The sequence below is a fragment of the Dama dama genome, chromosome 9 (assembly GCF_033118175.1).
Source record: "Dama dama isolate Ldn47 chromosome 9, ASM3311817v1, whole genome shotgun sequence".
NCBI classification, from domain to species: Eukaryota; Metazoa; Chordata; class Mammalia; order Artiodactyla; family Cervidae; genus Dama; species Dama dama.
In genome coordinates, this window is record NC_083689.1 from 62,986,667 (window position 1) to 63,008,593 (window position 21,927).

Genomic DNA, 21,927 nt, shown 5'->3' on the forward strand with positions numbered 1-21,927 from the left:
GATTCCCGAAGGCAGCAGAAGGGAGTGAGGAAACCAGCAGGAAGCCTTGGCCTCAGAGCCCACCGTAGCCTTCTTAGTCCAGGAAAGAGGCCCCCATGGGTCCACAGTTCTCTGGGAGAAGACAGCTTTTGCAAAGACAGATCCCTACAACCTGCCAAATGAAACAGGAAAGAGGTCACACCACCTCAGTAGTTCTGGGTGCAACATTGTTATTCAGTCACTCAGTTGTGACAGACTCTTTGCAACCCCATGGACCGCAGCACACCTTCCCTGTCCTTCACCACCTCCCAGAGTTTGCTCAAACGCATGTCGACTGAGTCAGTGATGCAATCTAACCATCTTGTCCTCTGTCAACCCCCTCTCCTCCTGCCTTCAATCTTTCCCAGCATCGGTCTCTTCCAACAAGTAGTAGATGTGTAAAACTTTCCCCCTAGACTCCACCCTTAGAGCAGGTAACCCAAGCAAAATCTCAGCACTTTGTGGGGAGCGGGTGGTTAGAGGGTAGAATTTGGGGTAGGTGAGGAATAGTGAGGGAGAGAGGAATGCCCTGCTACTGACCCACCTTTAAAGAAGCAACAGGAGCAAAGGGCAGATTGTGGGCTCCCCCTAGAGGCTTCTGTGCATGCTGCTGCTGCTTACTGCTGCTAAGTCGCTTCAGTCGTGTCCGACTCTGTGCGACCCCATAGACAACAGCCCACCAGACTCCTTTGTCCCTGGGATCCTCCAGGCAAGAACACTGGAGTGGGTTGCCATTTCCTTCTCCAATGCATGCATGTATGCTAAGTCACTTCAGTCGTGTCCGACTCTGTGAGACCCTATGGGCAGTAGCCCACCAGGCTCCTCTGTCCACAGGATTCTCTAGGCAAGAATACTGGAGTGGACTGTCATTTCCTTCTCCATCTGTGCATGAGTGCAAGCATTCATTCACCAAGCCCTGCACCTCTATTTTGCACAAAGTGTTGGAGATGGAGCTCTGAAGGAGTTAGATGAGGCCTCTGTTCCTGTGGAAGGGGAGTTTCTCACCAGACAGTGGAAAACAGGAAACCCACGTAGAACACACAAAGTTGGGGAAAGTGTAGACCTGGCTCTCCGAAGATCTTGAACTCCCCATCGCTGCCTTTAAACCAGGGAACTGGGAAAGGCCAACCGTCAGCCCAAGCTCATGAGGCCAGGCTCCTAAGTCACAGAATGGTAAAACCAAAGAAGACCCCGGAGATCCCTAAATCCCACTGCTTGCTTCACAGTTGAGAAAACTGAAGCCCAGAAAAACAAAAAGGCAACATCCATATAAAATTAACGAGCGTTCATTAAGCACCAGCCTCTAGGTGTCTGATATTCTCATAGGAGGAGGACAGGCAGTCCCACCCACATTAGAAGTTTCCTCATCCAATCCCTATGCCCTGGGCACCCGGAGGGGCTCCCAGGCCCTTACCCCACAAAAAGGCCTTGGAGGCCCTTGTGTGCTGCTGAAGTCTTAAGGCCTGGAGAGCAGACTGCAGGGGCCACAGGGAAGAGCCACGCCCCAGGGAGGAGAAGCGGCTGCTGAAGGCATCAGCACGTGCTGGCACGTGAAGTCTATTTTCCATGTGTCTGGAACCAGGCCGAAGCTTCCTAGGGTAATTTTAACTAGTATCCACTCTAGAACAATACCAAAAATGGTAAGTTACTTGCCAGCCCAGACAGGCACATACCTAACCACTGCCCTTTCATGAATTAGACCCTGAAAACATTCAGAACGAAGGCTGCTTTAGGCGCTGAAGTTTGAGCAGCCAAGTATTCTACACTGACGGTTGGCCGTCTTCTCGAAATTAACTCTAAAGTGCCAGCTATTCTTACCTTCAGAAAACACCGCCTGAGCTCCTCAGCTGTCTTCAGAGAGAGAAGGTATTTTTAGCCCCTAGAACAGCTGATTTAGGATTTGCTGCAGGGGCTAGGAGGGCACAGGAGGATTGGATTGCAAGGGTCTAATGGGTTGGGTGGGGGGAGGGATTAGTGTCCGGGGGTTAGAAGTCAGCAGGAGCTTTAGGACAAATCAGTCCATACAGGCTTTTTTTTTTTAACTTTTGACTGTATCCCACGGCATGTGGGATCTTAACTCTCCAACCAGGGATCGAATCCACACCCCCTGCATTGGAAGGTAGAGTTTAACCACTGGACTGCCAGGGAAGTCCCCACACTGCATTTTTGATCAGCAAAGGGTCTTGGTATAAGTGAGCAGTACTCAAAATGTGGTCCCCAAACCAGCAGCATCAGTATCACTTGGGAACCACTACATTAGAAACACAAAGTCTCAGGCCCCCCTCCCCACCCTCCGAGGCACACTCCCTATCCCGCCCCACCCAACCCCCTGATGCAAGGGCTTGTTTGCAGTGACCCTTGACTTCACCAGGGAGAATCAGCCCTTGTTCACTCCTAGATAGGTTTCTACTAACAAAGCTCCAATAACGCGACTGAAATAAAGGCTTATAAATGCAAAGAAAGTATCTGACTGCCCTAAATGGTAGAAAGGACTTCCTAGGTGACTCAGATGGTAAAGAATCTGCCTGCAATGTAGGAGACCCAGGTTCAATCCCTGGGTCAGAAAGGTCCCCTGGAGAAGGGAATGGCAACCTACTCTAGTATTCTTGCCTGGAGAATTCCAAGGACGGAGGAGCCTGGCAGGCTATAGTCCATGAGGTTGCAAAGAGTCGGACACAACTGAGCGACCAACACTTAAATGGTAAAAATGAATGTACAGTTTTTGTAATAACCCATCTCAGTGTTGAAGAACTCTGGGTGATGGAAAATCTTCCTCCATGTTGATCGAAATCTACCTCCCACCCAGTTTTGGCTTCAGAGCCACAAGGAGCAAACCCAAGGTCTTGCTTTACAAAAGACAGCCTTTACTTTTCATCGCCTTGCTAGGCAAGGGGGTGCGGGGAGGGCTGTCTCAGAAGATGCAGGTGCAGCCCACGGCGATGGTCTCCATGACCGCGCGCTGGCGGCAGGGCCCGGTGCGTGGCGGCAACGGGCAGAGGCGGCGACGCACAGGCACCTGGCTGAACACGGGCACGCTCACCATGCTGCGGTCCTCCTGCATGGTGAAGGGGTTCACGCAGCCCAGACACAAGCACCGCGCCTCCGGCAGGTCTGCAGGAATGCGGCTGGGGTCATGGTTGATGCTGTGGGAAGGCAAGAGAGAACGCAGGGCAGAAAGAAGGAAGATCGCGGGATGGACAAACCGGCACCCACCACCACGCCCCTGCTTTTCCTAGCCCAGGTTTCGACTGCATAGCAAGCATGTGCCATGTGGAGGACAGGCAGTGGACGTGTGGGCCCGCAGCATCAGCATTGCCCAGGAGCTGGTTAGAAATGCAGAACCTCCCCCTACCCTATTCCTCCTGAATCAAAGCCTACATACTCATAAGATCCCCAAGAAGGTCAAGGGCACAGCAAAGGAGAAGCCCGGCTTCAGAGGGTCTTTACAGACCCTTTCAGTTGCCACATTCCAGGTATGGGAGCCACTAGCAACATGGGGCTGTTCGAGCTTAAAATAATCCAAACTAGCTCCTCAGTGATACTAGCCACATTCTAAGTGCTCAGGAGCCACATGAGGCTAGTGGCTACCACACTGGACTTTACACTGTCACAGAAAGTTCTATGAACATACTGTTCTAGAGTCTCAAGATATAAATTGTGTGGCTAAAAATCTTTGGCCTGGGTTCGTGAGTGAGGACCCCTCCAGGTCAGTCCTTTTCTTTATTATTTAATCAACATGTATACACGTGGCCCCTTCTGTGTGCCAGGTCCTGTGCTGGGAAGTGGAGCTACAACCAAGGTAAGACACCACTGCTGTCCCCTAGGGGCAGCGGGTCTTGATTCCCAAGCCCAGCAGTGTATCCTAACCATGTGGAGATGTAGAAAATGCTACAGCCAGGCATAGCCAGGCAGAGCCAGGATGCAAACCTAAGCCTCTGAATCCAAGGTCTTCACTCTTGACAAGGACAGTGGGCAGGGCATCCCCTTCAACCCCCAACACAAAACTTTCCCATGGCTGCCTGGCCTGGCCTACCTGTAGCCCCAGGGTGACAGGCTCCTCTTGTTGGACAGCCACAGCTGCAGGTTGACCTCGCACTTCCTCCTGGCCGGCTCGGAGCTGTTCCTCAGCTGGGCCACCATCTCCGCCAGGTTCCTCTCATATTCCTCCATGCGGGCATAGGGCTTTGCCCGGGACACCAGGTCCAGCGGCAACTGGTGAGGCCCAGGGGTCAGGGTCCCAGGCCGCCCTGGCCCCTTTCTCTTGCCTTTGGGGTTCCTGGGCTGGCCCAGCCCCAGGAAGATGGAAATGGTGAGAAGGAACAGCTGGGGAGGAAGGCCAAAGGTCAAAGGTGGGAGAGACAGGTCACTGTCTAGGCCAAGACTCAGGCACAAGGAAGGAGAGAGAAGAAGAAAGGCCTCTAGGGGAGCCACCTGTCAAGCCCTGGCCTGGTCCCACCAGCCCACCACACATGTATTGATACACGTGCATGCCGCATTCGTCACTAAATCCTGTTGCACCTCTTAAAAACCTCCCCACCCATCCACTTCTCTACCTGCACTAACCTGTCAGTTTCCCGGACAGCTCAGCAGCCTCCTATCTGGTACTCTACATCTCCCCATCTCCCCCTGGCTCCTTCCGATCAGTTCTCCACACCTGCCCAACAATAGGTTGGAATGCCAACCTATTAACATCCCCTCCCCAGGCCAGACCTCTGCTGTGTTCTCCCTCCTCAAATCACACCTGGCTTCCTCTTGCATCCATGCTTCAGCCTCAGGCCTTCTCTCGAACCTTCCTCTCCTTGCACAAGGACTTTGCACAGGCTGCTTCCTGCAGTCACCCCACATGTCTCGACTCCAGTATCACTTCCTTAGGGAGGCCTCTGTGGACCTTCTTGGGCTCTCAGCAGCCCCATGCCTCCTTCATGACTGCCGTCCTCCAGTGTACGTGTGATCCTTTCCCAAGTCAGGCCCCACTAAGCACCAGCTCCGAGAGAGCCAGCACTCTATCTGTTTCCACACACTGCCTTGTCCCCCATGTCCGCACGGTACTGGGCACTTAGGTATTCAGTGAACATTTGCTGAATGAATGAATGCGTGTCACCACCCCTGCCCGTCTGTAGCTTGCAGTCTGGCAAGGAAAACAGATGGTGAACAAGAAACAAGCACCTAAGTCTCGCTAACAGCAGGGTGAGGATGGGACCACACAGCTTGTGGTCAGAGACGAGCAGGACCACCCGCTTAGCCTGGTGGCAGTGGGGTGGTCTTGCAAAGCCTTTCTGGGGAAGGGGGCATTTCTGGTGAGGTTTGAAGAATAAGACAGAGGCAGATGTAGGCAGAGGGAGCCTAAAAATGGTATGGAGGTGGGGGAGGGAACCGTGTGAGAGGAAGTTTCAGTGGCTTAAAACTTTGCTGAAAGGAAACGGTGGGGCTGAAATAGAGTGGACAGGAGGTGAGCGCAGGAGATGAAGTTGGTGATGTGTGCAGGTCATGGCCAGAGACCCCTGATGAACTCCAAGACACTGGTTCTCTGCTCCTCCACACCCCAACCATCTGCCTTCCCGACCCCTTGTTCACCCCCACCCGCTCTGCCCACCTCTCCCTGCACAACAAGCAGCATCAGGAAAGCCTCTCAGTCACATGGGAGAGGACCTGGGTGCCCAGCAGAATGCAGACTCCACAGGAAGCTGGGAGAGGAGGGCCAGGACTTGGGTGGGAGCCAAGGCTGGTTAGAAGGGAGAAGCCTCCAGAGGGGACTTCATCTCCTCCCTGAGCCTAGCCAGGCTCCTACCTGCCCTGGACCCCTCACCCCACCACCCGCATGGCCCGTGCTGATCTCTCCTGCCTACCCAGCTATTCTTGACCTTGCAAACAAGTTTCAGCAGAGCCCCTCTTGGTAGAACCGTTTCTTGGCACCAAACCCATGACAGATTCAAGTCGCTGGTACAGAAAGACATCTCCCTAACAATAGGCTTTCTCATCTGAGCTTCTCACATGGCATTCTTAAACCCTGGCTCTCCACTCAGAGAAATTCAGAAGAGAACCCATCTCCCTTCATCCCTTTAGAGATGGGAAACAGAAACAGAAGGACCTGCCCAAGGTCACACAGCCTGGATCTCAGGACACAGAGACTCTGGAAAAACCCCGATAACTGAGATTGCCAAGATCTCCTCAGTTGCCTTTGGCCTGAAAGTGCCTTGGTGCAGTGGGGCTGCGCCCAGCTCAGGAGCCGGAGCCGCTGGCCATAGCTGCAGGCTCTGAGACCAGTCTCTGTTTCTCTCTCGTCCTGGGGGACAGGACAGAGGGAGAACTTGCCTCTGCAGATTCCAAGCCAAACAGAGGCGGCCATTAATCAATGGAGAAGAAGTAAAGAAACACTCAGGCCCTAAAAAGGAGTGGGGGTGGGGTGGGGAATCGCCACGTACCAGGTTGTATGGCCAGTCCATCCCGCGAGCCAGGCAAACAGCCTGCAGCTGCTGCCCGCCTGGAACCCCAGATGCCTCCGCCACGAGAATGGCAGCAACAGGACTCAGCGCAGCAATTATAGCTCGTCAGGGGGCTGCCGGGGGAGTGGGTGGGTGGGCTCGTCATCGCCTGGGAACCTTGGGCTCCCAGCTGGCGGGCCTGGCGCAGTGGCAGGCGGTGAGGGGCGTGGGGGCAGGCCAGGAGCCGGGCTGAGGTGCCCAGGGGCTGTTGACTGAGGGACAATGCCCTGTGTGTCTGGTGGGGCTCTGGCGGGTGGCACCTCCGCCTGTGGCCTGCGGCCGGCCGCCCAGCCAGCACCCACAGGGCCACCTAAGACAATCAGCTTCGTTAGTTTGGGGGATGGCAAGGGGGCAAGGGTGGAGGAGGGACAGGCTGTCCGTTGGTCAGGACAGCAAATGTTCTTGGAGCACGCTGGCCAGGAGCAGGACACAGGCCCCATCTCCCAGGGAAACAGCCTCAGGCACTCCAGCCTCAGCCAGCCCCAGGTGAGCTCAGAGGCCCTCGGCACCGCACCCCCATAGTTCCCAGGCAGGGAAACTGAGGCCAGAGTGAAGAAGGGACTTGTCTAGGATTATACAGTGAGTGAGGGATGCCAGAGCCGGGGTTCATACCTGGTCTCCGGGCAGGGCTTTATCAACCCCCCGTGCTGCTTTTCTTGGCATATTTTCTGCACAGTTCCAGCCTGCTACGAACATGTTTTGTGTTCGTTTGAATCTGTGTGCTCTTACAAGGGCCAAGTTCATGAGGTCCATGAGGACTTGACGGCCGATTGTCCCAGCCTTCTGGATGCAATGCTCCCCCTCACATAGAAAAGGTCTCCACTCCAAGGACCTGTCCCTGAGTGGCTGCTTATGACTTCCATCCTCTCTCAGCCTCAGTTTCCTTCTCTGTAAAATGGGAGCCATGCCCAGGAATCAGTGGTGGCCTGGAAATTTCTCCTGGAAATCTTTCTGAGTCTCATTTCCCCAGTGTCTAGAACAACATCTAGGGGTTGTTACTAGGAGTAAGGGAAATAAGCCACATTAAAAAGCTGACACAGTGCCTGGCATGTAGTATGTGCTCAATAAACATAGCTGTTTATTATGAAGACTATCACTGTACAATAATAGTGTAATTGTTCCTGGGAACGTTAGCTGTTCTATTCAGCATTAGAGTGAGCACAGTTCTCATGACCCAGCCAACTCTCCTTTCTACCTCTTTGGGTCCACCCTTTTAGCTGAGAGCTTTGGCCCTCACCGGCTCTGGCCAAAATTTCATGAGCTTAGGTAACCCCAGGGTCCTCTTGTCTAGGAATCATGTGCTGGATGGACCTGGTCTGGGTCTCTCCCCTCAAGTGAGCAACCCAGTTGAATGTGAGCAAGCAAGCTCCCCTGAGGAGAAGGTGAAAGGGGGTGTGAAGAGGACAGAGGACAGGCTCCAGGACTGCACCGTCCTGTTCGGGGCCACTCTTGGCCATTTACAGGAATTGCCGAGGGGAAGAACGCAGGGTGCAAGGCGCTCCTGAATGTCACAAGATTAATCTGTCCGGGGCAGGTTTCCACAGCATAACTGAGAAGCTGGCTGAGGCTCGAGCTCATGAGAGATACCACCATATTTGGTCAAATACTAGACAGGGCTCTATTCTATCGTTGGAAACTCCAGAGGGAGGGGGACTCTGAAAATACCTCCTCAAGCAACAAAGGCCCCCAGTCCCACCCCAGGCTGCCCCAGCCCCAACACCACAGTCCTTTGGACGTGTGAAACAGCCAGCATGAGGAGGCAAAGGATGGGGGCAAGCTGGCTGTAACCTGTGCAGCCTTCTTGCTGACCTTCTGCTGCTGCTGCTGCTGGGGTCCCACAGACACGCAGCTGGGGGGCCCTTCCCTGCATCCACACAAAGGGAGAAATTAAAAGGTGGGAATTGGGCTACAAGGGGGTTCCTCAGCTTCTCAAGACCCCTGAAACCACCACACTCTTCTTCCCTGCCAGCAACACACACTGCGGGCTTCCATCTCCCAAAGACAGGGTTTGGCTGCCTCAGCTTCCAACTTCACACAGGTTCCAAGGTCCTGGCCCCAGAGTTCTAATGAGGCAGCCCCAGGAATCTGCACCGTACCAAGGCCCCAGTCAGGGAACTACAGGGCTCCTCACCTATCACCTGCCCCATCACCATTCTACCACAGGGAGACCAAGGCCCAGGGAGGGACAGGCCTTACCCAAGCTCACACAGCATGTTGGTGCAAAGCTGGGTAAGGCTGGTTCAAGCACAATTTATTCTCCTAATTCTTAAGCAGGGGGCCTGGATTCAATGCCTGGTCAGGGAACTAGATCCCACATGCTGCAACTAAGAGTTTGCATGCTACAACTAAAGATCCCACGTGCCACAACTAAGACCCAACGCAGGCAAATAAATAAATTCAAATATTTTTTTAAAAGACAGAGAACCTAGAAGCCAGGCCAGTCCCTCTAGTGGCCCCAGAGAGGGGAGAGGGATCTGTGGATACTTAAGCAGGTACAGTGAGGAGTCAAGGATGGGCCCAGTCACCATCATTGGGTTTCCCATTCCTGGGCCAGCTCAAGCCAGGAAGCAGGCCTGTTCTTCCAACCTTGGTTTCTAGAAACCACTGAGAGGTCATCAGACCTGAAGGATATCCTTAGGATGAGCCCTGGCTGACCACTGAGGGACCTTACCCCACAGGTCAGAGCCAGGCCTGAAGGAGGCATGATAACAGAGACCCCACAGAGACCCCTTAGGTCTTTCCTCACAGTCAGTGACCAATACAGGGGATCAGGGAAGGGCTACATGGGCTAGAGAGCAAGGGGCAGGAACTGGTCGTGCTCAGAGCCACCAGGTCCCTCGGAGGCCGCCCAGCTAGAAGCAGTTCTGTACTCACCGCCAGGTGGCACCACCAGAAAGCCAGATGTCCCCTGAGGAGCAGGCAAACCCTGGCAGAACTTTCACGCCAGCCACTCCTTTTCCCTGGATGAAAACAAGGAAACCAGGTAAGTAAAAGCCTTGTGCCTGCCCATGGCCGCCCAAGCAACCCTAGCGTTGATGAGGACCAGTGCCTGGGACACCTTCCACATCAGAGCAGGAACTGCATGACACGCAACCAGCCAGAAGTGAGGGGGCAAGGGCCGGGTGGTGGCTTCTGTCTGCTGAGAGAGTGACTGCCTTTACTTGGAGCACCTACCATATGTTAGGCCCTAGGCCTCTGGCACCAGGACAGCGTAGTCTTCAGGAAAACAATAAGTAATAATAGCTGCTGCTTAATTCTATTTACTTAGACTACCTGCATGCATGCATGCTCATCCGTTCAGTCGTGTCCAACTCTTGCAAGCCCATGGACAGTAGCTCATCAGGCTCCTATGTCCATGGGATTTCCCAGGCAAGAATACTGGAGTAGGTTGCCATTTCTTCCTCCACTTAGACCACCTAGTACAGTGATAAGTCTTTCATGAGCATTGTTTTTTGTGGTTGTTTGTTTGTTTTTTAATCTTTTGGCCACACTGCTCAACATATGGGATCTCAGTCTGCCAACCAAGGATTGAACCTGTGCCTTCTACATTGGAAGCATGGAGTCTTAACCATTGTATTGCCAGGGGAGTCCCACGTACACTGCTTTATTAAATCCTCCCAACCACCCTGTGGTGAGGTCTTAATTTAATTCCGAATCTACATATGGGGAAACTGAGGCTCAGAGAGCCCAAAGTCACAGAGGATTCAAAGCAAATTTGATTCCTGTGCATGCTGTTTCCTGGTGCAGGAAGGAGACGGGCATCACAGCCAGCAAGGAGGCAGGGATGTCCAACTGGTCAGCTGGTGACTGAGGAGGGTCTATGCTTGCCTCAGCCACACCTTGACATCATCAAACCAGATCCTGCATGTTGGGGCAGTCACTGAACTCAAGCCCAAACAGAGTCCTCATAGGGATCTAGGAGTTTCCAAGCTGTGGGTCTGGAGCCCAGCAATATTCCTGGCTCATAGGAGGCATTCACTAAATACCTGATGCATTCAATCCAAACAGCTATGTATATGTGACACAGGGTGGTAATGCTGGGATGAGCATGGGAGGCCAGAGCAGCGGAGAACCAGAGGAGGAGATGCAGCCCAGGAGGTCAGAGTTCAGACTCCAGAGGTTGACAGACCTGAGTTTTAATTCCGCCTCTGCCACTTCAGAGCTGTGTGACCTCAGGAAAGTTACTTGACATCTCTGAACTTAGTTTCTTATGCACAGTAGAGATAATAGTAACTTGGCTCTCAGTGGATGATGGTGGGGACCAAACGAGATAGTGCATGTTATAGCCCTTAGCAGAGCACCTAACAAAAGTAAGCCCTCAATCAGTGGCAGCTGCAATTGTCACTGTGATTGTTAAAACAAGTTTTGACTTGGGCCTTCCAAAGCATGCTTCTGAAGACCTCCCTGGTGGTCCAGTGGCTAAGACTTAGCCTTCCCAATGCAGGGGGCCCAGGTTTGATTCCTAGCCAGGGAACTAGATCCCACATGCTGCAATTAAAGATCCCACGTGCCACAACTAAGACCTGGTGCAGCTAAATGCATAATCTTTCTTCTAAAAAAGGTTGCTACCTAGGATGTTCCTGGGTAGGAAGGGCACTATGATAGGGGGACAAGGATAGAACCAGCAGAAGAATGTAGAGGTCCCTGTTCCCCATGGGCCCACCCTGGAGCCTCGGCTGAGCCAGGAAGGCCTGTGGGGATTCAGTGTAGAGATTTGCCCAAGTGGACCCAGTAAGGTCAGAGAAGGCAGGAGGAGACTAGCAGGCGCCTCTGCTGCAAGATGGAGGGGGCTGTGGCCAAGAGGGCGCATCCTCCACTGGAGGTCTTGGCTCTCCTGCTGAGCTGCCCACCCCATCCCCCACCCTCTCGGGGTAGGAGTTCTTCTCCCAGGCCCATATTTGCACAAATGCCTCCCTCACTGCTCTCTTCAGGGCCCCAGCCAAGAGGCACTATTTTAAGCTCCCTGGACGGGAACGCTGTTGGTGGGAACAGACCCAGCCAGAAAGCTCCCAGTTCTCAAAAAAGGGCAAGGCCTGGGTGAATGGGCGGCCACTGGGATATGCAGAAGGCCCACCACGTCCACATGACCCTCTGCCCAGGCCAAGAGCCAATGCCTCTGTTTCCAGGGGCAGTCAAGGAAACATGAGTGGAGGAGGGGTAGGACTCTAAGAGTGGGCTTGTGCTCTGGGACTGGGTGACCGCGGCCACCCTTCCACCCAGGATCCAGCCTTGAAAATGTCAAGTTTGTGTTTCTGGATTGCAGATTGACACTGGGGAATATCTTGTGTTAGCCCTTACTAGTGTAAGAACTCCTTTTAAAGCGTCTTTGCTGGACACCTCCAGTGTAGGGCGATCATTTGTCTCTGAGGTTGCACATCCCACTTTTCGGAGCTTTTGTTGTTGAAAAGAACAGTGATAAAGGTTTCGTCTTTCATTATACTACAGTCCCCTCCTATCACGCAATAAGGTATAGTGGCAATTTCAGACTTCAGAAGTGGTGCTTGAAACTTGCTGTGCCACATCCAATTTTTTCTAACTGTAATGAGTCTCAGTTGCCTCATAGGGTTGTTAAAATGGCTTCATCATAAAAATTATGATTTGCCCAGCATACAATGGATACTTAAGATTTGGCTAGTTTGGGTTGCTTTTATAGTAATGTGGTTAGTTTGTGTGTGACTGTGTTTGTTACATGGTGTTTTTGTGGTATGTGTGCTATTTTTGCTTTTTGATCGTGAAGAACCAGCATAGATTAATATTTAAAGCATACACTTTGAAATATAGCAACTGCATCCCAGCCCCACCACAAAACAGCTGAGTCACCTCAGGCAAGTAACCCAACTCTTCTGAGCCTGTGTCCTCCTTGTGAGGAGGGGAAATTTAATGGGAAAATGTACATAAAGCACCTGGCACAGTGTGGGTTCAGTGAATGGCCATGCTACACATTATTCTTTCTTAGCTGTGCTCAATCAGGTCACACCAAACAATTCTAGAATCACTTTCTTCTAGAACTTTTCAGCTGCCAGAGTGCCAGTAATAGCATGGACTGCCCTGGGAAAGAGTGAGCTCCCCATTAGCCGAGGTGTTTTAGTGGAGGCCAGAAGACCAGTTGTGAGGGAAATTCAAGAAAAAGAGAGAATTGGGCTCTCTGAGCTTTATAAGTTCCCTTCCAGCCGGGAGAGGTCGAATCTGACATCTAAGCCTCAGGCCCCCCTGCAGGGCCATCCTGCCTGCCCCTACTTGCCCAGACCTAGACAGGAAGGAGCCCAAGGGGGCCTGTGAGGGATGTGGGATAAACAGCCTGTCCTCAGGGCAGATGGAGGCGCCGGGCCCCCTGCCCACCAGCATATCCTCCCCTCAGTCCCAGGGGATGTTTATACTCTGGTCAGAGTTTACAGGACGTCTGGACTTACAAAATCCAGAGTTCTGATTTCCTCCCCACAAACTGTCAGCCCCTCCTCTTGCTGGGTGGGTCTACACCTACTTTGGGTGGGAAGCCCCATCCTCCAGGGGAAGCAGGAAAGGGTGAGAAATGTTCTCTTCAGACCCCCAGAGCCTGGACACCAGAGGAGGAGGGAGCTTGTACTGTGGGGGATGAGCAGAGAAGGTGGTGGTATCTCACAGCTGCTTATGGGACAGGAGTCCTGGGAGGGAAGGGAAGGGGGAGGGGGGACACTTTCCTTGCAGCTTGGGTTCAAAGACCTGCTCCCCCCAACACAGCTAATAGTGGATGGTACTCACCAAAGTCTGACTTACATATTGGCTTCAGCTACTGGCTCAGATAGTTCTGGTTTGTTTTTTTTTGCCCAGGTTTTGGAGTATACCTGCAGGACTGCAGATTTGTGGATGGGGTCTTGCCTGTGTGGGTTTTGTTTCAATACTGATTTGAAGAGTCATCAGGCAGAAGCTTCTTGTAGGCTGTGGACACACCTTGTTCATATGTGCTTCTCAAGCGCCTGGCTCCAGAGTCTGGGCCCTGCTGTGACCAGGGCAGGATCTGCTGAGAAAAGAGAGAAACCCTAAGGCTACTCACTATGCGCCACTTGGGGGACAGGCAGAGACTCCAAGATCCATCACCTTCACTCTTCAGCAAGGAGCCCTGATGGCCACAGCCAAGGCTTCCATCCCCACCCTGCTTCCCCTGACCAGAAAACAGCCTCCAAAACTTGCAGGCTCTTAGAGCTGCGGTGAACTCAACCCAGGCCTCCCAACAGAAGCTTGTCCCAGTGGCCTGAACCTCTTGGGAGACAACATTGAGAAGACATACCAAGTGGTGGTTTACATACCTTGTCTAGGAGGCTCTGTAAGTTTCTAGGAGCTGTGACCTTCGAGGTAGGAGCAAGGAAGAGCCTTAAGAAGTCTTGAGAAGGGTTTATTCCCTTCATTTAATGAATATATACCGAGCACCAACTATGTACCAGGCATTGTTCTCGGCACTGGGTGTACAGCAGTGAACAGTTAAAACAGTTCCTGAGCTCATATTCTTTTAGAGGATGGTATCAACATTTGAGGACAAGCCTGTGACTTAGGGTCTTACTGGGCCCCTCTCTTCTCAGTCCCTTGTACCTGTTGTATCCGTGGGAACTCCTACATCTCCTGGGAAGCCCATGACCTCAGCCCTCAGGGCATGTGGAGGAAGGTACAATGTCTCCAGAATGTGAAATCTTGCCAAATTTCCATTGGAAGGTCAGTTCTCATAAATACTGTATTTGTGGGGAAAGAGGAAGAAGTGCCTAGGGTGGAATCTATTTCCAAAGTCTGGTTCCCAGGAAAGAAGCCCCAATCCATTCTTCTGCTGTTAGAAGACAGCTTCAAGGTTTCTGACCCTGGGAGACGGAGGTGGTCCAGCCCTAGGACCCAGGCAGATGCTGCAAGTAGTTGTGCTAGCGATACCCCTCTTACATTGGTCACAGTCTACAGTTTACAAAGCACATTTATATCTGTGACTTTATTTATTCCTGGCATCAATCCTATGTAAATGTAAGATTTTCACAGGAGCTCTCATAAGTAGGCAGAACAGTGAGAATTCAGATTTTTCCCTAAGATCTCTGCTTAATTACACTACTGTGCTATGAAAACACCAGAAACTAGACTTCTACATTTAACAAGAGGTCATACATTAAAAGAATAAAAAGAAAAAAAAAAAAAAAGATTTTCACAGGAGTTGAAACTGAGGCCCAGGGAAGGGAAATAACCTGTCCATGTTCATATAGTAGGTAAAAGGGTGGCAGAGCTTGAGATGAAAGGCTGGGCTCCCAAAGCCACTTTTGACCCCCACCCAACCCTAACCTTTGCCCCAGTTAGGGAATGAGCATTGTATGTAGGCTGTGGTTAGAAGTGGGCACTCTGTCATTAGGCAGTGCGCACAGAGCACCAAAAGCCATCCAGATCATTTCTGACACAGCCTGGCTATGCTCTACGGACAAACCTACATTCGAGGGAAATGTGTCTGAAGAGAGGGCTCGGTGCCCAAGGGATATGTTTTCTGAGTCAGCGCTGGAGAGAGTTCAAAGGTTAGGCTAACAGTGATCTCCATCCAGCCTACCCCCCACCCCGACACTGTGTGCTCTTGGAAAAAACTGGTTTTGGCTCTTCAGTCAAGGAATCACATAACTATGTCCATAATTTTTTGTCTTCCATATTGGGATTCCTTTGCATTCTATCTTATTATCTCAACCACAGAGCCAGCTCTGACCCTGTCATTCCAGAATCACTTACGAATCTTGTTTTTAGACCATTTCTTAGAATCACAGGCTCAAGGGGACCTTACACGTCATTTTGCTGGCGACTCAGTGATACTCCTATCAGATGTTCCCAGTTTCTTATTAGTCTCTACTTCTTTTAAAAATGTCTGTCTCCCCTGTTCTTCATCTGATGACAAATTTGCTCTTGAGAATACAAAGAATAAAGCTGTTCCCTCTTCCTGTGACAAGCAGTATCAGTCAGGATGGGCCAAGTTGTGCTGCAGTGACAAGTAAACCTCTTGAAGGCTTGGCCCAGGAAAGGCGCCTTTCTCATCTACAAGTCCTGTGTAGGCTGCCTGAGTGGGTTCTGCTCATCAGAATCTCTCAGCAACACAGTGTGGTAGAAGTTTCATCATGATACTTGCCTCTACAAGCACCATAATTGGATCAGAAGTATACAGGCAGTGGATTTACAAAGGTTAATGACAGGTTCTAGAGTCTCGGCTCCAACCATTTATTTTCTTCAAACAAATTAGTTCATCTCTTTAAGGTTTTATCTCTTATCTATAAAGTGAGGATCATGAGAAAGTACCTATCTCGCAGATTTGATATGAGATTAACTGAGAGGATGGATGTAAACCCTTGGCCCAGAGTCTGGTTCATAGAAAGAACTCAATAAATGTCAGTTATATATAATTTTACCATGGAATTATGTTAACTGAATAGTGCCTACCAGCTCCAGACAGAACAGTGGTTCTTTCCACTGTTCCTCATGTTGACCAGTTTGAATTCCTTTGAAGAGTTCTTTTATGATGTAAGTCATTTTCACATTATTTTTAATGTACTTTATCTCATGAGAGAGACCTTTAAGGGTTCAAAGCTGAGGCACAAAACGATATATCCACGTGTCTTGCCAACCCCAACCAATTTATCCAGTTTAAGGTACATTACCAAGTCCTTCTGAGGAATCCAGAGAAGAGAAGAAAATCTGGAGAATCCTTGCTTGAGTTACAACCCTATGGTAGAGAAACACAGCAATCAAACTGCAGAATGTCAGAGTGACAAGAGACTTTTAGAACAAAAAGGTCCCATCTTGACCTCTCTTTCACAGAAGGGTAAACACAAGTCCAGAGAGGAAAGGGGGATGATACAATATCACACATCAGTTCAGTGTCATAGCTGAGACCAGAACTCACTTCCTTCAATCCCAATCTTAGGGCTTTCCACACATCACATGAGGGAACAACATTCTCTACCACTGGGCAAGGAGTGGGGCAGATATCTCGGAGTTATAGCTTGACCTCATTTCACAGAGTTGTACTCTGATGGAGTTGTAAAGTTAAGAACTTTATAAACATTACCTTATTAAGGCTTCTTGGAAACCCAAAGTCACAGCTCCTCTGGGTCATGGGACATGCGTTGAGCATCCAGTGAACAAACAAAGGGTAACGTTACATTTTTCACTTCGTTTAGGAAACCTGGCTTCTAATTATAGGATTTGTTTAATAATCCCGGGTGGTTTACAAAGGCTTGGAGTCAGCCTGCAGTCCTGAGGGCTGCTGAGGAGTGTCAGATGTGGAGACTCAGGAGGGGCAAGGGTAGGGAGCAGGGAGGGGGCCTCTGTGGCAAAGGGGAGGGATGGATGAGCAAAGTCAACTTAAGCCAAGGCCTGGAGGGGACTATTAAAGTAATTTCGCCTAATCCCACCAACCAGGTTGCTCCCATCTGGAAATTATCTCCAATAACTCCCCTCTGTTACCATAACCCTTTCATACAAGGGGAGTGAACCTGAACGTGCTCTGTGGCAAGCAGGTGACACAATGATCACACTGCTCTTGGCTTCTATAAAAAACTGACCCCCTTCATTAGCAGTCATGATTAGTGTCCTTCTCATTGGGGAAATATGGACTAGGAGTTGGTTTGACCTTCATGGTTATTTAAATAAATATATTTTAAGTAAGTTATTTTTAAAAATAAATCTTTACAAATTTTGTAAAGTACTACTATACTAATATATTCTATCTTCTTAATACACAAAAAAAGAAATTAGATAGAAATAAAAATAATTGTATATATATTGTATATATTATATATTATTGTAATTATTATATAATATAATTATATTATATTATTGTAATAATTGTATATATTATAATAATTGTATACATAATAGAATATAGAATATAACTAAACCCCTTTAGTTAAGTTCATCACCTCAGTGCAGATCAGGAAAAAAAATCAAAAACAGAAAACTACAATGAAGTAAGACAAAATCCCCCAAATCCCCATATTCTTGCAAACATCTAACAGTGTATTTTCAAACACTTGTGCAACCATACACACACTCATATTGTGTCACAGGCAGCTCCTTTGCACCATTCACGCTGTGATTCAGTTCAGTTTAGTTCAGTCGCTCAGTTGTGTCCGACTCTTTGCAACCCCATGAATCGCAGCACTCCAGGCCTCCCTGTCCATCACCAACTCCCAGAGTTTACTCAAACTCATGCCCATTGAGTCAGTGATGCCATCCAGCCATCTCATCCTCTGTCGTCCCCTTCTCCTCCTGCCCCCAATCCCTCCCAGCATCAGGGTCTTTTCCAATGAGTCAGCTCTTCGCATGAGGTGGCCAAAGTATTGGAGTTTCAGCTTCAGCATCAGTCCTTCCAATGAACACCCAGGACTGATCTCTAGGATGGACTGGTTGGATCTTCTTGCAGTCCAAGGGACTCTCAGGTTGTGATTACTGTGGCCCAACTGCTCCTCAGACTTTCCAGGAAGAGCACGAAGCAAAGTGCAATGCGGCCGTTCCCCCGGAGGCTCTTACTTCCCTTCTCTTACACACCCGGGGGTCCCCTAACCCTTACAGGTGTCTGGGGGGTATAGGCAGTGACGAGCCCCACCTGGTGCTGTATCAATGTGTCGACCATGATAGAAGGATATGAATGTCCAAGCAGAAGCTGCTCTTGGTGAATTACATCCAGAACTGTGGGTCAAGTTCACAATCCCCAAAGGCCCTACAGAATTGAAAGCTAATATTCTCCCTAGACCCGGCAGGGCTCCAAGCCAACTGCCTAGGGCCCTTCAACAGGGCAAATCTGTCCCATTTTCCAACAGCATTCATATGCCAGAGAGTCACAGAAATATCAAAGGACTGTACCACACCATTGCCCCTCCCCTACAACTGCTCCCTCCCCGGTGATCAGCACAAAAGATTTGTTACATCCCTCTCTCCCTGCCTTTCTCAGAAATACTCCCTTCAGGCAGTTCATAGTGACCTTCTGTCCTGGTCTGTCCATGCTGTGGACTAAGGCAAGATGAAACACAAACCTAACCTCCAGCAGGGCATCTTGCTACATCCACACTTACTCCTCCACACAGACACATCATTTATTTTGTTAAGGTAAAAATATGCACAACATAAAACTGAACATTTTAACTTTTTAAGTGTACAATTAAACCACATTAAGTACATTCACAGTGTTGTGCAATTATCACCACTATCCATTTCCAGAGCTTTTTCATCATCCCAAATAGGAACTCTACAGCCATTAAACATTAACTCCCCGTGTTCTTCCCCCCAGGCCTGGCAATTACCATTCTTTCTGTCTCTATGACTTTGTCTCCTAGATACCTCATATAAGTGGAATCATACAGCATTCATCCTTTTTGTATCTGATTTATTTCACTTAGCATAATGTTGTCAAATGTTACCCATGCTTGCATGTACCATAATTTTGCTCCTTTCTATGGCTGAATAACATTACATTGCATGCATGAACCACATTTTGTTTATTCACTCATCCATTTATGGACACTTCAGCTGTGTTCACATTTTGGCTATTGTGAATAATGCTGCTGCAGAGGCCAGTGAACAAGTGTCTAAGTATCTATGGGTTTTGGTGGTGGTGATAATTATTACTATTATCATAGCCATCCATCCTGAAGAGTGTGAAGTGGTATCTCATTGCAGTTTGGCAATCACATCATTTTACTTAAATGGTATTATTCCATATATCTTCTTCTATACCATGATCTTTAACCTCAGTAATATGTTGTGGACAGCTATTTATAAAATATTTTTGAGGGACTTCACTGGTGGTCCAGTGGCTGAGACTCCATGTTCCTAATGCAGGTATGATCCCCGGTCAGGAACTAGATCCCACATGCCACAACTAAGAGTTTGCATGCCATAACTGAAGATTACACATGCCACAATGAAGATCCCATGGGCCACAGCTGAGACTAGGCACAGTCAAATAAGTAAGTGAAATAAATAAATATTTTAAAATACATGTATTTTTTAAAAGTTGGTTTGATAACAATTATAAGCAGTTCTTCACTCATTGTTTATTACCTCTCAGAATCAAACTCAGTCAATGAAACAATGTTTCATATGCTCATCACAGAAACATACAGAGCTTGAGGAGCTTGATTTTCAATGTTCCAAAACATGTCTCCCAAATGGTCACCTCTGAGTTCTGCCTTTGGGCCGAATCAGGGGTCAGGGACAGGTTGGGGTGAGAACATTAAGTGTGAGATAAAGCTCACAGGATCTAAGGGCTGGAAGGGACTTGTCAAACTGTCATTCAGTCTGTAGCTGTCCTGGTAAAGTGATGAGTTCTCTGACCTATCAATTTATCAAGATAGCCCACTAGTCCATCTCTTCCTTGAGTAAATCCACTGACTCAAAAAGTCCTTCCTGGGACTTCCCTGGCAATCCAGTGGTTAAGGCTCTCTGCACTGGGGGTGCAGATTCGATCCCTAGTTGCAAACTAAGATCCCACACGCCCCCGCCAAAAAAAGTCTTTCCTATGTAGGTCTAAACCCCATCTTCCTTCAGGTTCAGCTGTACCAGTTCAACCTCTTCCTTGATCACCAGTAGAGGTGGAGTAGCTTTGCTCCATTCCCCTGAGTCTCCAGGTCTCCAGACCCCTCACCCTCCCACTAGGGATTACCTTGACCCTGACAGCACACACTCTCTGAGGACACAGAACTCACCAAACTCGCTCATACTTAGCCCCTAACAAGAAGCTCCCCTCACCTCCTCAGATGCCTTACTCTGGCCTACTCACAAAGTCGGAGTCTCACTTCTACTTCCCCTGGGAATGGAGGGGTTTCACGGCTGCCTCGCCACAGTATGGAAAGAAAAGCCACGTCACACAATGGTTAATAGACATAAGGCACTAACAGCTCCCAAGAGAGGGCATGAAAGCAAACAGAAATGGTTTCAGAAATGTTTGAGACAGATCCAGGGAGACTGTGTCGCAAATGGCTGCCATTTAGTCTCTTGAGATATTTTGGCTTCGGGATACCTCCTCTCCTAGGATCTGCCTCCAGGTCATTTCAAATCCTTGCTCTGACCTCTAGTAAAAGACTTCCTGATAAAGGAAACTTGGCTCACAAGGGTGGGCAACTCATGCTTGGCCAAGCACGCAATTCATGAGTATTCAAATGTTGGGTCTCTCCATGACTTACACTGGTTATTTTTCTGTTTTCTTCTCTGTCTTGATGTAATATCCTGATGTGACAGTAGAAGTAACAGAAACATAACTTAGGTTTCACAGCTTCCAAAGTGGACCTTCCATCATTTTGATGGCTCCATCGGGCTGGCTCTATCTTTACCCTGGGGGCCGCTGGTGGTGCTTTGGAATGTCAGACGAACAGGGCAGGGTGAGCAGGGTGGGGGTGGGGGTGGCAAGCCTTCCTTGCCACAATCTTACACCCCAGGGGTACACGTGTAAATGGCATCCATCTTCTCGGCTTAGGAAGGAAGCAGATGACATGAATAGAAAACCTGCTATGTGTCAGGTGTAGGATAAATATCTGGCATTTACTGAGCCACACAGGACTGACCCCTTCATAAGCACAGTCTGGCTTCATCTTCACAGCAATCCTGGGAGGTGGGGGCTGCTTCTAGCTCCATTTTACAGAGGAGGAAAGTGGGGGTCACAGATGTTAAACACAGTTCCCATCCCCACCCACTGCGGGAAGCAGCAGAGGCAGTGCTGAGCACAATCTGGCCCCAGACTTGACCCATCCCCCAGGACTGCACCCACCTGACCCTCGTGGCTACCCCAAAAGGCAGGTCCTGTGTTCCCCATTTCACGGAGGAGGAAAGAGAGGCTTGGAGCAGCAGCTGAACAACTGCACCCAGACCTCACAGCCAAGAAACTGCAAAGGCAGGAACAAACACAAGCTCCCGAGAAGAGATTTCTTTCCTCAGAAGGAACAAAGTCAGGGTGAAGACCCTCCTACTAGACCAGGAGCCTCTTAAGACCAGGGACGGTGTAGGGTTCAGCATGCCACATCCCTGGGGCCACCTAGCTGCCCCACGCAAGACAGCCCGAGGGAATTCTGGAGGTAATCCTGCCCCAAGAAAGGGGAGGGGAGGGGGCAGCAGTCCTGTGTGGGCCAGGAGTCTGGGGGACTGTGAATGAGAGTCTCAGTGAAGGTGACTGGGGTCCAGCCAGCCTCACCACAGAAAGGAAGCTCTGAGCAACAAGGCCACTGGGAGGAGCCCTCCGCCGGCCTCAGCTCCACAGACATCCTGCTCCTGTGCCCGTGGCTGCAAGCTCCACAGACATCTTCCTGGCCATCCCTCGCAGGCACTGCAGGAGGCCTGGGGACTCAGACCCTCCCCCGGGGAGCCGTGCTCTCCGGGAAGAGCTAGACAACAAGCGACTACTTCAGCAGATACAGACAAAACAGGCACAGCCCTGGAGGGCACCAGCAGAGGCAGCGATGGA

At 50.0% G+C, this 21,927-nt stretch overlaps 1 protein-coding gene across 6 annotated transcripts in view; it reads right to left on the reverse strand.

The window, feature by feature from the left end:
- Nucleotides 1-2,865: 2,865 nt before the first annotated feature.
- Nucleotides 2,866-21,927, reverse strand: part of IL17B (interleukin 17B) — a 61,161-nt gene continuing 42,099 nt past the window's right edge. For 2 of the 6 annotated variants that reach the window (XM_061151707.1, XM_061151703.1), the window contains exons 3-9: nt 16,133-16,197; nt 13,239-13,494; nt 9,375-9,460; nt 7,113-7,388; nt 6,441-6,574; nt 4,052-4,341; nt 2,866-3,161 (exon numbers count right to left, since the gene is read on the reverse strand). In XM_061151707.1, the coding sequence (XP_061007690.1) occupies nt 2,930-3,161; nt 4,052-4,341; nt 6,441-6,461 (543 nt within the window). In that variant the 5' untranslated portion in view covers nt 6,462-6,574; nt 7,113-7,388; nt 9,375-9,460; nt 13,239-13,494; nt 16,133-16,197 and the 3' untranslated portion in view covers nt 2,866-2,929. Of the gene's footprint in view, nt 3,162-4,051; nt 4,342-6,440; nt 6,575-7,112; nt 7,389-9,374; nt 9,461-13,238; nt 13,498-16,132; nt 16,198-21,927 lie in introns of all 6 variants that reach the window. The other 4 variants (XM_061151706.1, XM_061151708.1, XM_061151705.1 and 1 more) reach the window with 4 other exon arrangements.